Below are 12,919 nucleotides of genomic sequence, written 5' to 3'. Positions count from 1 at the left end.
TGATTTTAACTTGTTTCTGAGTCAATATACTGTATATGGTTGGAAGACCAAATATGAGTGAGTTCATCCAGGGCCAGATCTGAGGACAGAACGCTTGGAAGTGGACCATCACTTCCAGGTAATTCAAATGAAATTGCGGTCTCCCCTGAACTTGAATGATGCTGTATTTTATCTATTTTATCATCTTCAGTATAATACATCTTTAAACCAAGCTAAGTAAATTCCGCTTTTGTATACTTTTAAGTTGTTTTTAATTATTACACCACATCCACATATCTTAAAGGGTAAACATAAAAACCTGGAATTAATGAAGTTTAACCCTTTATAACAACACACATATCTAAATATTTAAAGTGGAAATTCACTCTCCCAATCAACATTGATTATTTTTAAAGTTCGTTTGGCTGTGTGGATCACAGGAGAGCTGTTGGTTCTGCACTCCTGTGACCCGTTTTCAGCAGACAGCGAGCTTTTAGGATGTGGAATGCCTAATCCTGGATAATTGACGCATAACCTGTCATGAAATTGCACAAGAGACAAATCTTTCTGAATCTTTCTGATGACGAAGTGAAGCAGGCTACCCTAGGATGGTTCAGGTGTACTGACAAATTGTTCTATGCCAAAGCTTTCCAGGCATTAGTTAAACGCTGGGATAAGTGTATAAATGTAGCAGGGAAGTATGTTGAAAAATAAATGCAGTTTTCACTCCTTGAAATTTTTTCTTTTATTATATAGAGTGCCTTGCAAAAGTATTCACCCGCCTTGGCATTTTACCTATTTTGTTACATTACAGCCTTTAGTTAAATGTTTTTTTTAATCTGAATTATATGTAATGGATCAGAACACAATAGTCTAAGTTGGTGAAGTAAAATTAAACTCACAGACCGGGCAAGGAGGGCATTAATCAGAGAGGCAGTACAGAGACCTAAAGTAACCCTGGAGGAGATACAGAGTTCCACAGCAGAGACTGGAGTATCTGTACATAGGATGACAATAAGCCGTACGCTCCATAGAGTTGGGCTTTATGGTAGAGTGGCCAGAAGAAAGCCATTACTTTCAGCAAAAAACAAAATGGCACATTTTTAGTTTGTGAAAAGGCATGTGGGAGACTCCAAAAATGTATGGAGGAAGGTGCTCTGGTCTGATGAGACTAAAATTTAACTTTTTGGCTATCAAAGAAAACGCTATGTCTGGTGCAAACCCAACACATCACATCACCCAAAGAACACCATCCCCAACGTGAAACATGGTGGTGGCAGCATCATGCTGTGTGGATATTTTTCAGCAGTCAGGACTGGGAAACTGGTCAGAGTTGAGGGAAAGATGGATGGTGCTAAATACAGGGATATTCTTGAGCAAAACCTGTACCACTCTGTGTATGATTTGAGGCTAGGACGGAGGTTCACCTTCCAGCAGGACAATGACCCCAAACATACTGCTAAAGCAACACTTGAGTGATTTAAGGGGAAACATGTAAATGTGTTGGAATGACCTAGTCAAAGCCCAGACCTCAATCCAATAGAAAATCTGTGGTCAGACTTAAAGATTGCTGTTCACAAGCGCAAACCATCCAACTTAAAGGAGCTGGAGTAGTTTTGCAAGGAGGAATGGGCAAAAATCCCAGTGGTAAGATGTGCCAGCTCATAGAGACTTATCCAAAGTGACTTGGAGCTGTGATAGCCGCAAAAGGTGGCTCTACAAAGTATTGACTTTAGGGGGGTGAATAGTTATGCACATTGACTTTTTCTGCTATTTTGTCCTATTTGTTGTTTGCTTCACAATAAAAAATAAATCTCCAAAGTTGTGGGCATGTTCTGTAAATTAAATGATGCAAATCATCAAACAATCCATGTTAATTCGTTAATAAGTTGTGAGGCAACAAAACACGAAAAATGCCAAGGGGGGTGAATAATTTTGCAAGGCACTGTAAACTCAAAAGTCCCGGTTTGCCTTGAACACCCCTCGTAAAAACATTAAAAATGTACAATTGAACAATTGAAAGCACTAATAGACACTGGTAGGCAGCACTGATGAGCACTGATAGGTGGCACTGATAAGCGGCATTGATGAGCATTGATAGACAGCATTGATGTGCACTGATAGGTGGCACTGATGGGCATTGAGCACCGATGGGCACTGATAGACGCTGATAGGTGACATTGATAAGCACTGATAGGTGGCACTGATGGGTATTGAGTACTGATAGGCAGCACTGATGGGCACTGATAGACGTTGATAGGTGGCATTGATGAGCACTGATAGGTGGCAATGATGAGCACTGATAGGCGGCATTGATGAGCACTGATAGGTGGCACTGATGGACGCTGATAGGCTGCATTGATGAGCACTGATAGGTGGCACTGATGAGCACTGATAGGTGGCACTGATGGGTATTGAGTACTGATAGGCAGCACTGATGGGCATTGATAGACGTTGATAGGTGGCATTGATGAGCACTGATAGGTGGCAATGATGAGCACTGATAGGCGGCATTGATGAGCACTAATAGGTGGCACTGATGGACGCTGATAGGCTGCATTGATGAGCACTGATAGGTGGCACTGATAGGCAGCATTGTTGAGCACTGATAGGTGGCATTGATGAGCACTGATAGGTGGCACTGATAGGCATTGAGTACTGATAGGCAGCACTGATGGGCACTGATAGACGTTGATAGATGGCATTGATGAGCACAGATAGGTGGCAATGATGGGCACTAATAGGCAGAATTAATGAGCACTGAAACGCAGCGCTGATAGGCGGCATTGATGAGCACTGATAGGCGCCACTGATAGGCAGCATTTATGGGCACTGATAGACACTGATAGGTGGCTTTGATGAGCACTGATAATGCGGCATTGATGATCACTGATAGGTGGCACTGATGGGCACTGAACAGCAGCATTGATGAGCACTGACAGGTGGCACTGATAGGCAACAATGATGAGCACTGATAGGTGGCACTGATGGGCATTGAGTACTGATAGGCAGCACTGATGAGGCACTGATAGACGCTGATAGGTGGCATTGATGAGCTTTGATAGGTGGCATTGATGAGCACTGATAGGCAGCATTGATGAGCACTGATAGGTGGCACTGAACAGCAGCATTGATGAGCACTGATAGGCAACATTGATGAGCACTGATAGGTGGCACTGATGGGCATTGAGTACTGATAGGCAGCACTGATGGGCACTAATAGACGCTGATAGGTGGCATTGATGAGCACTGATAGGTGGCAATGATGAGCACTGATAGGCGGCACTGATGGACGCTGATAGGCTGCATTGATGAGCACTGATAGGCGGAATTAATGGGCACTGATAGGCGGCACTGAAATGCAGCACTGATAGGCGGCATTGATGAGCACTGATTGGCGCCACTGATAGGCAGCATTGATGGGCACTGATAGACACTGATCGGTGGCATTCATGAGCACTGATAGGTGGCATTGCTGGGCACTGATAGGTGGCACTGATGGGCACTGAACAGCAGCACTGAAGAGCACTGATAGGTGGCACTGATAGGCAACATTGATGAGCACTGATAGGTGGCACTGATGGGCATGGAACACTGATAGGCAGCACTGATAGACGCTGATAGGTGGCATTGATGAGAACTGATAGGTGGCAATGATGAGCACTGATAGGCAGCATTAATGAGCACTGATAGGTGGCACTGATGGACGCTGATAGGCTGCATTGATGAGCACTGATAGGCGGAATTAATGGGCACTGACAGGCGGCACTGAAATGCAGCACTGGTAGGCGGCACCGATGAGCAATGATAGACTGCATTGATGGGCACTGATAGACACTGATAGGTGGCATTCATGAGCATTGATAGGCGGAATTTATGCACTGATAGGTGGCACTGATGGGCACTGAACAGCATCACTGATGAGCACTGATAGGCAACATTGATGAGCACTGATAGGTGTCGCTGATGGGCATTGAGCACTGATAGGCAGCACTAATGGGCACTTATATACACTGATAGGTGGTGTTGATGAGCACTGATAGGTGGCACTGATAGATGCTGATAGGCAGCATTGATGAGCACTGAAAGGTGGCACTGATAGGCGTAATTGATGGGCACTGAGATAGACGTAATTAATGGGCACTAATAGGCGGCACTGAAATGCAGCACTGATAGGCGGCATTGATGAGCACTGATAGGTGCCACTAATAGGCGGCATTCATGAGCACTGATAAGTGGCACTAATAATGGTAAAGAACGGCTGTGTTAATGCTGGATGCACGTCCCAGGGGGCATGTGGGAAACAGGGTTCTGGGAGGATGTCCATGGACGCCCTCCCAAAATTGGAAGGCTGGGGCTCAGATGGAAGGGTGGGTCAGGGGGGCCCATCATGGTTTCTCACACCGGGCCCTGAAGGTTCTAGTTACGCCTCTGCATATGATATTTATTGCCACAAGTCCAACACCCTTCTACATTACATGTGCATATTCCTCATGCCTATTATACCTAGTTGTGTGCATAAGCTTGGGTTCACCTTGACTAGATGAGAAGAACAAAAGTGTTTATACAGTAAGGTCACAACAATCTTTCAGAATTTATCTTCAGTTAGATAAGTACAAATATTTCTCCCAATTGGGTTAAAGGTGGGAGCCTGAACCTGTAGTAGTATAATACAATTCAGGTGTTTACCAGACTTTAACTGGCTGTTTGCTACCAACACAGTTTTCTCTATGGTTAAAGCTCCAGACTCCTTCAGAAAAAATAAAAGTCAGCAGTTACAAATACTGTAGCTGCTGACTTTTAATATTAGGACACTTACCTTTCCACAAATCCAGTGGTGTCCTCACCCCAGCCGATTTTTCAATCAGCTCTCGGGTGCTGCTGCCACCATCTACACTAAGGGAAACCGGCAGTGAAGCCTTGAGGCTTCACAGCCAACTCCCTACTGCGCACTTTGTGAATGGGCGGGCGACGTAGGAAGAAGGAGGGGGGCCGAACTGTCAAAACTAGGTACCTGCCCCCCCCCCCAAAAGGTGCCAAATGTGGCAGTGAAGGTTGTGAAGAGGCAAACAAGCGGAGCTTCCCCTTTTGGGTGGGGCTCTGCTTTAAGTAACATTTATAATCATGCTTATTACAACTTACTAAGACCCCTTTCATACTGCCTGCGTTTTTCCGGCGCTACAGCATTTAAAATAGCGCCTGAAAAAAGCGGCTCCATTCATTCCAGCGGTGCGCTGGCAGGGCGTCAGAAAAAGTCCTGCCAGCAGCTTCTTTGGAGCGGTGAACTCACGCCGCTCCGGCAGCGGTTTGCGGGAGGATTTAACCCCCGACGCCCTAGGCCGCTCGGTATGAAAGCCCTCTAAGGGTTTGTGGAGGACAAACCTTAACTATAAGGAACACCTTCATATCATACTTCTGGTCCACTGTGTGAAATACAATTGTTTCTCTAGTCCCTCTTTTTCTAGAGGTATAATTTCTTACATGAAGGATATTCAAAATACCTCAGGCAGATGCAAGTGGACAATGATCTAAAGTGATTGTAAAGCCCATTTTTTAAGTTAAATAAAAAAAAAAAAAAGGTTAACCTTACCTGCCCTGTGGAATGGTATTGAACTGAGCGGTCTCTCACCTACTCTTCTGGAGTCGGTGCTATCCGCTCCTCTTATCTTCTGGGTGCCCCCATAGCAAGTCATATGCTGAGAGGGCACCCATGTGGGTGGCTTTCCAACCCAGGCTGTGTGTGTCCATAGACACACATAGCACAGCCCTCTGCTCCCTCCTCACAGGCTTTGACTGAAAGCAGCAGGAGCCTATGCTCTCAGAGTCTCCTGTGAGAGTAAGAAAAGAAGAGAGAAGAATTGCAGTCGGGAAAGTGCTGAATTGTAAGTGGAGACAGGTAAGTGTTTAGGTTTGTGGTGGGGAGTGGGCACAACAAGTGGTGAACGTTTTTTAAACAAATGCAGGGAATGCATCAAGGTAAAAAACCTTTTAACTTTAGAACCAATTTAAGCCATGAGGTACAGAATGCTGGGCACGGAGAGGCAAATGTGTGCAGCTTGTACTATCAACAGAGTATCCCACTGCAGACTACTACCACGTATATATATATATATATATATATATATATATATATATATATATATATATATATATATATATCAAAGTCATTTCTAATAAAGCAAAATTGGAGATTTTTATCTGTCACAGGCATCTGTCAAAGCAAGGTAGATACAGCAGGCTGGAGGCTGCTTAACCATGATGCCCATATACATGAAACCTTACACTTATGCCCCGTACACACGGTCGGACTTTGTTCGGACATTCCGACAACAAAATCCTAGGATTTTTTCCGACGGATGTTGGCTCAAACTTGTCTTGCATACACACGGTCACACAAAGTTGTCGGAAAATCTGATCGTTCTGAACGCGGTGACGTAAAACACGTACGTCGGGACTATAAACGGGGCAGTGGCCAATAGCTTTCATCTCTTTATTTATTCTGAGCATGCGTGGCACTTTGTCCGTCGGATTTGTGTACACACGATCGGAATTTCCGACAACGGATTTTGTTGTCGGAAAATTTTATATCCTGCTCTCAAACTTTGTGTGTCGGAAATTCCTACGGAAAATGTGTGATGGCGCATACACACGGTCGGAATTTCCGACAACAAGGTCCTATCACACATTTTCCGTCGGAAAATCCGACCGTGTATATGGGGCATAAGTGTTATTTTAGGTCTGGATAAATATGCCAACTCCTCTGTTTAAAGTTAAAAAGGTGAGAAGGCTGAGCTATATTAATAGCAAGCAAATAAAAAGATACCACACAAATGGTGAAAACTAAGAAATGTAAAAACAAGAGTATTAATAAGCTGTGGCAACAAATGTATAGGATAGGAGACATAGCATAAATATTCTTTGTAAGATGCCGTGCTAACTCAAGTAAAAGATTTGCATTTACTTGGGTTAACGCTGCATCTTACAAAGAATATTTAAGTAATACTAATAGGATGGTGTATACTTCCCCTCGTATAAAAGAACTTACATCATAACCTTTGCCTCCTCTATGAAATCCTCTTCAGACATGGCACCTTCACGAATGGCTTTGATGGCGACTTTATACTGGGCTCGCCACTTCCCAAGACGCACCACACCAAACAGGCCGCTTCCCAACTCCTTCATAAAGGTGAGCTCAGAAGGATTTATTTCCCATTTATCTGAAAACACAAAGACCACATAACATTTTCCCGTAATATTATAAATGTGAACATAAATGTTACATGGTTTAAAAACAATGTTTATTCAATAAAAATGTAACCTTTCCTACCATAACTGAATCCTGCAGTTGTAGGGGCTGTCTTATTCGGACACGTGGGATATCTTAACCTGGTAACTAGGCCTGGAGAACACATAATATATTTACAATATAAAATATAAATAATACATTTTAGAACTTGTCATAATACACATAATACACATCATTGCGTGATCTCAATACCACCGGCATGCATGGCAATTGTGGAATCAGCAATATTAATATGTGGTTTTACCTTACGAATAAAAGAAAATACAGTATGTATCTCTAATTATAAATTAGGTAGCATAACAAGTTTGTAATACTTGATCAAGATATAACTTTAGCATTATAAAAAAAAGTCTATCTACACCTAAAGGACACTATTATGAGGTCAGTGTGGAACAGATTTTGGACAGAGATGATGTGGTTTAAAAAGACATGTATGAGGCCATCTATGTCAAAATAAACAAATTCTTACTTCTTTTTCTTCCAGTAAAATTAGTTTCTACTATTTGGAAATACTTTACCTGCTGCATTGAGCTTGTGATATTCAATCATATCAGGAATAGAGTTAAAAACATGTTTTTCCGCCAGGTAATACTGCTTAGGGAATCCTTGTGTCTCTTTAATATGATAATGACGTATTGGCGAGGAACCTTCCCTGGAAAAAAAGACCATTATTAATATTGCTATTATAATTATGACAGCAAGGCATTTAGTAGATGAGATGGAACATAACATGAGCAGAACCTCTACAGAGTACAAAGGACAGACAGGAATATTTCATGCAGTGATTCCTGGGTAATGAATGTGTACCTTGTCTAAAAGGAGAATGGACTTTACATGCAGGGAGTTAATTATGAGTTAATCACAAGGACAGGAAAAAAAAACATACAGCATATTTAAAATCTATTGAAGGGCCATCTGTGCCCAACACGAATGCTATAAAGCACCTGGAGCCAGCAATAGACAAAAAAAATTAAACCAATTTACTTTTTGGTAGTCAGTCTCGGTCTGTTATTCTTATTAATCTGCCAGTATTACTAATCGTATGTTATTATTTTGAACAACTACAGATACTGAAAATTGACTGGTTTACAACTGTGTAAACATGGTGTTTTTTATGCAAAACTTTTGAGAACTATTAACAAGGTTTTCTGGAAAAACGAAAAAATATTTTATGTTGTCTATAAAGCCAGAGATTTCCCTCCCAATGTGCTACAGTATGCTTGTCTTGAAGGTGTTTAGATTACACAACACATGAGATGCAATACTAGAATTTCCTGCAGTTGCACCGCAGTTTGGAGCTAATATGACAGTTTGACAGTCCCCGAGCATTCAGCTCAGAGATTGAAGAGAGGCCACTCATGTAAAAATACTTTGAATAAAGGTACACATTGTTTAATCTCTGATTGTAGTGTTCAGAGTAGTTCATGATGTCGTGTTCACATTTTGAATGATTTTAAATGGCCCTTTTATGGCTTTTATTGCCATAAATGTAAAGCTTTGTTAATTAACCACTAGAGGGAGCTATGTATCTGCCTCGGGAATTTAAAAATACAGTAAAACCTTGGATTGCGAGCATAATTCCTTCTGGAAACGTGCTTCTAATCCAAAGCACTCGTATACCAAAACAAATTTGCCCATAAGAAAAAATGGAAACTCAGATGATTCCTTCCACAACCATTTATTCATATAAAAATGATTACAGCAATACAAAATACAGTATAAAGTGTACTGTAAAAGTAAAACAAATGAACCTGAACTTCTGGAGCTACAGAGTATAAAATAAATTATATTCAGTTGTGACTTGACGCTACTCATATTGCAAGACCTCGCTCATTTATCAAGTTAAAATTTATTTGAAAAATTTGCTCATCTTGTAAAACACTCGCAGACCAAGTTACTCGCAAGCCAACGTTTTACTGTACTTGTTATGTCAAGGGGTGAATGCATAAGATGTAAATACGTACCTTAATCCCCGCTCCAGCAAGCTTCCTCCAGGGCTGCAACCGGTCCCACGTAACCTGCTCTATAAGCTGCAACCGACTCCTAACGCACTCCAGCCTCCTTATCGTACAATGCAGAGTTAATGTCCCTGTATTGTACTTGATGACACTGAGGTTCCACCCACATACTGGAGCTACATTCAGAGGAAGAGAGCATACATCCTGTACGTTAATGCATAAAAACAACAAGGATTTAACCCTTGTAGCGCAGAGAGCAGGTAGGGGGCACTGCAATAGTGGATTTTTTTAAATGCCTTAAATCCTTCTTGCTTTATCTGGGAGAAATGACAGCTTCTTTACAAAGTAGCACCCCTTCTTGCCAGTGCTCCCCCACCAACTGTTTCTCTGTTGCAGCTGGCACTAAAACTGCCACTGTGAACCGATGTCAGATGCTGGGGTGAGCATGATGTCACTCCCTTAGTTCTTAAAGCGGGGTTCCACCCAAATTTTGAACATTATCTCTATGCATTCTCTTCCTTGCCTAGATGCTGACATGCTGTGTAAAAAAAATGTAAATCGCCGTAATTACCTTTTTTTTTTCTAATCTTCTTAGCACTTCCTGGTTTTCCTCCCATGGGAGTAAGCGTGTTTCTAGCCTCTCCCAGACCTCCCACCGTCCCCTGGGAGCTAGTCTCAGGCTTCCCAGCATGCATTGTGCAACAGCGTCATCACAACATCTCGGTGAATGCTGGGAGCACAGCATTCACCGCATCCAGGAAATACATGCTTGTGGGCTTCAAATGCCCACAATGAAGATGGAAAACGCCTTCAGTGAATTTTATAAGTTATTCTTTACAATGAAATCGGACACAGGCAGACTTATTACACAGAACATGTGAGTAGATAATCATGAGAAGAAAAGTTTGTGAATGAACTCCAAAAAAAAAAAAACGATAGATAGGTGGACCCCCGCTTTAATTTACAACTGCCATTTTTACTGAGTGTCAGTAGTACAGCTATTACTATACTTGTGGCACTTCGACTCTGGACTTTCTGGTCTCGCATGCAGTCGCTGTACCCTCCCCTCCACTCCTCCTGTCCAATCACAGAGTGTTTTGTATTATGCGTGTATTAAGCTCTGCTCTTCTTCTCCTTCTTTCCTTAGGGCTTCCAGAATGGATCATAGCGATTCTAATTGGTCGTGTGCTGGCAGATGACCACTTTGACCAATCCAAATAGTTCTGATCCATTCCGAGAGCCCTAAGGAAAGAAGAGAAGGGCTTTTGAAATCCCAGACTGCTGCAACAGCTGTGTGCGCAGTGACAGCTAATCACCCACAGAAGTAAGTGCAGCGGGAACCAAGGTGGTGGGGACGGTGTAGCGTGTTACCTTTTCATTTTTTGTGAAATAGTGAACTTACACTTTAAGTTTGGGTGATCTTATACACAAAGTAGTATAGTGTTTCTGAAAGTTAATTACAAACCTACCCTGCATACTTTGTGAAAAGTGACACAGTATACATGCCAGCTTGGCTGGAATTCCTAACGATGAACCCGCCTTCTTTATCCTGGAAGACAAACAACAGTGATTTTTATGATTACTTGTGATTAAGTTTCAATAGTAGCATATCCAAGAATGAAAACCAGAAATGTTCCCCCAATCACTATTTGCCTTTGAATGTCTATTAAGAGTGCATCCTTCAGTCCTTATAGTGTTATCTCCTGTTTATACATCATTTTTTCACATGCCCTTGCTGTGTCCTCAAGGACGAAATGTTATTTGCACTACACAGCTATAAGGGCCTATATGAGGCCAGCACAAAAATTAGCCTAAAACATAATTGAAATATATCCCTGGTTACAATTGGTGAGTTTAAAGGTTGGTGAGTTTAACCACTTAAGGACCGAGCTTCTTTTTGAGATTTCTTTTTGCTAGAAAAATACTTAGAACCCCCAAACATTATACTTTTTTTCTAACACCCTAGAGAATAAAACGGAGGTCATTGCAATACTTTCTGTCACACCGTATTTGCGCAGCGGTCTTACAAGCGCACTTTTTTTTTTTGGAAAAAATACACTTTTTTGAATAAAAAAATAAGACAACAGTAAAGTTAGCCATTTTTTTTTATATTGTGAAAGATAATGTTACGCAGAGTAAATTGATACCCAACATGTCGCGCTTCAAAATTGCGCCCACTTGTGGAATGGCGACAAACTTTTACCCCTAAAATTCTCCATAGGCGACGTTTAAAAAATTCTACAGGTTGCATGTTTTGAGTTACAGAGGAGATCTAGGGCTAGAATTATTGCTCTTGCATCAATACCTCACATGTGTGGTTTAAACACCGTTTTCATATGCGGGCACTACTCACGTATGCGTTCGCTTCTGCACACGGGCTCGGCGGGACGTGGCGCGTTTAAATTTTTTTTTCTTATTTATTTTACCTTTTATTTTTACGCTGTTCTTTTAAAAAAAAAAAATTGTGTCACTTTTATTCCTATTACAAGGAATGTAAACATCCCTTGTAATAGAAAAAAAACATAACAGGACCTCTTAAATATGAGATCTGGGGTCAAAAAGACCTCAGATCTCATATTTACACTAAAATGCAATGGTATGGAGAAGGGTGTGGGCCATCTTCCCCTCTCTCGTCTCCATGCCACTGACGTGAGAGGATCTGTTGGCAGCAGCGGAGGGCACCGGAGCGCGCCGGAAGGGGGGCGATAAAAGTGATCTTGCTGCAAATCCGCTGCAGAGACCACTATTATTGGAAAGCGGACCGCCGGCCGAAGAAGAGGATACTGGGGTTATGGCAGCTAGCTGCCATTAAAACGATATTCCTCTTCAAAGTTAGGACGTATATCAGCGTGTGAAATGTTTTACCAGGCAAAGTAATTAGTAATTATATTCAGCTATTCCTATGATTTATACATGACTGAGGAATCCATTATTTCCATTCCCTTGTGTGACATCCAATAAGCACACAGACTGTCCCCAGATGAAGACACGTGACGGTGTCGTAACGCGTAGGGAGTGGCCAGAGCGAGACGTACACAGGAGGAGAAGTGAGAGGGCACTGAGAGCGCCACACAATCATTGTCTTTTCTATTCGCTTTTAACTATTTGACACAATGTAAGAGTCCACTATATATTCTTAATAAATATCCCTGCACTTTTAACATACTACACTAGTGGAGCCCCCTTCTTTTCTCCCTTCCTTCCCCTTAGTACGGTGTTGGTAACACCGGAGCTTTATAGGAATTTCAGCAGAGAACTCTTAAGGAGAAATCTACAATCCACCTTACTGACTACATACAACAGTGGCAATATCTGCAGACCCGAACTCACAGATGCAATAATTAATCAGCTTTGAGGTGAGAGTTCTGGGAGACCACATCTAATTAATTGTATGAAGTTTTATATGGGCAATACCACTATGTTTTACTACTAAGAAGCCAGCCATTGGAATTACATTTTATCCCATGTCTGTGACTTTTTAGTACAATTCAACTTCCCAGGAGGACTTAGCCTTTCCATTCATCCTATTTTTGGACCATCTATTATATATTGCACAATTGCATGCGTGGCACTTTGTCCGTCGGATTTGTGTACACACGATCGGAATTTCCGACAACGGATTTTGTTGTCGGAAAATTTTATATCCTGCTCTCAAACTTTGTGTGTCGGAAAATCC

At 41.9% G+C, this 12,919-nt stretch overlaps 1 protein-coding gene across 2 annotated transcripts in view; it reads right to left on the bottom strand.

Moving 5' to 3' along the window:
• The window catches only part of TEC (tec protein tyrosine kinase), a 145,515-nt gene that overhangs the window by 18,412 nt on the left and 114,184 nt on the right, over positions 1-12,919 (bottom strand). For both annotated transcript variants that reach the window (XM_073608479.1, XM_073608478.1), the window contains exons 10-13: positions 10,713-10,792; positions 7,804-7,937; positions 7,307-7,378; positions 7,025-7,196 (exon numbers count right to left, since the gene is read on the bottom strand). In XM_073608479.1, the coding sequence (XP_073464580.1) occupies positions 7,025-7,196; positions 7,307-7,378; positions 7,804-7,937; positions 10,713-10,792 (458 nt within the window). The remainder of the gene's footprint in view (positions 1-7,024; positions 7,197-7,306; positions 7,379-7,803; positions 7,938-10,712; positions 10,793-12,919) is intronic.

Source organism: Aquarana catesbeiana, linkage group LG01 (assembly GCF_042186555.1).
Source record: "Aquarana catesbeiana isolate 2022-GZ linkage group LG01, ASM4218655v1, whole genome shotgun sequence".
Taxonomy (NCBI): Eukaryota; Metazoa; Chordata; class Amphibia; order Anura; family Ranidae; genus Aquarana; species Aquarana catesbeiana.
The sequence above is the reverse complement of the archived record's forward strand: the minus strand, read 5'-3'. Positions and strand labels throughout refer to the sequence as shown.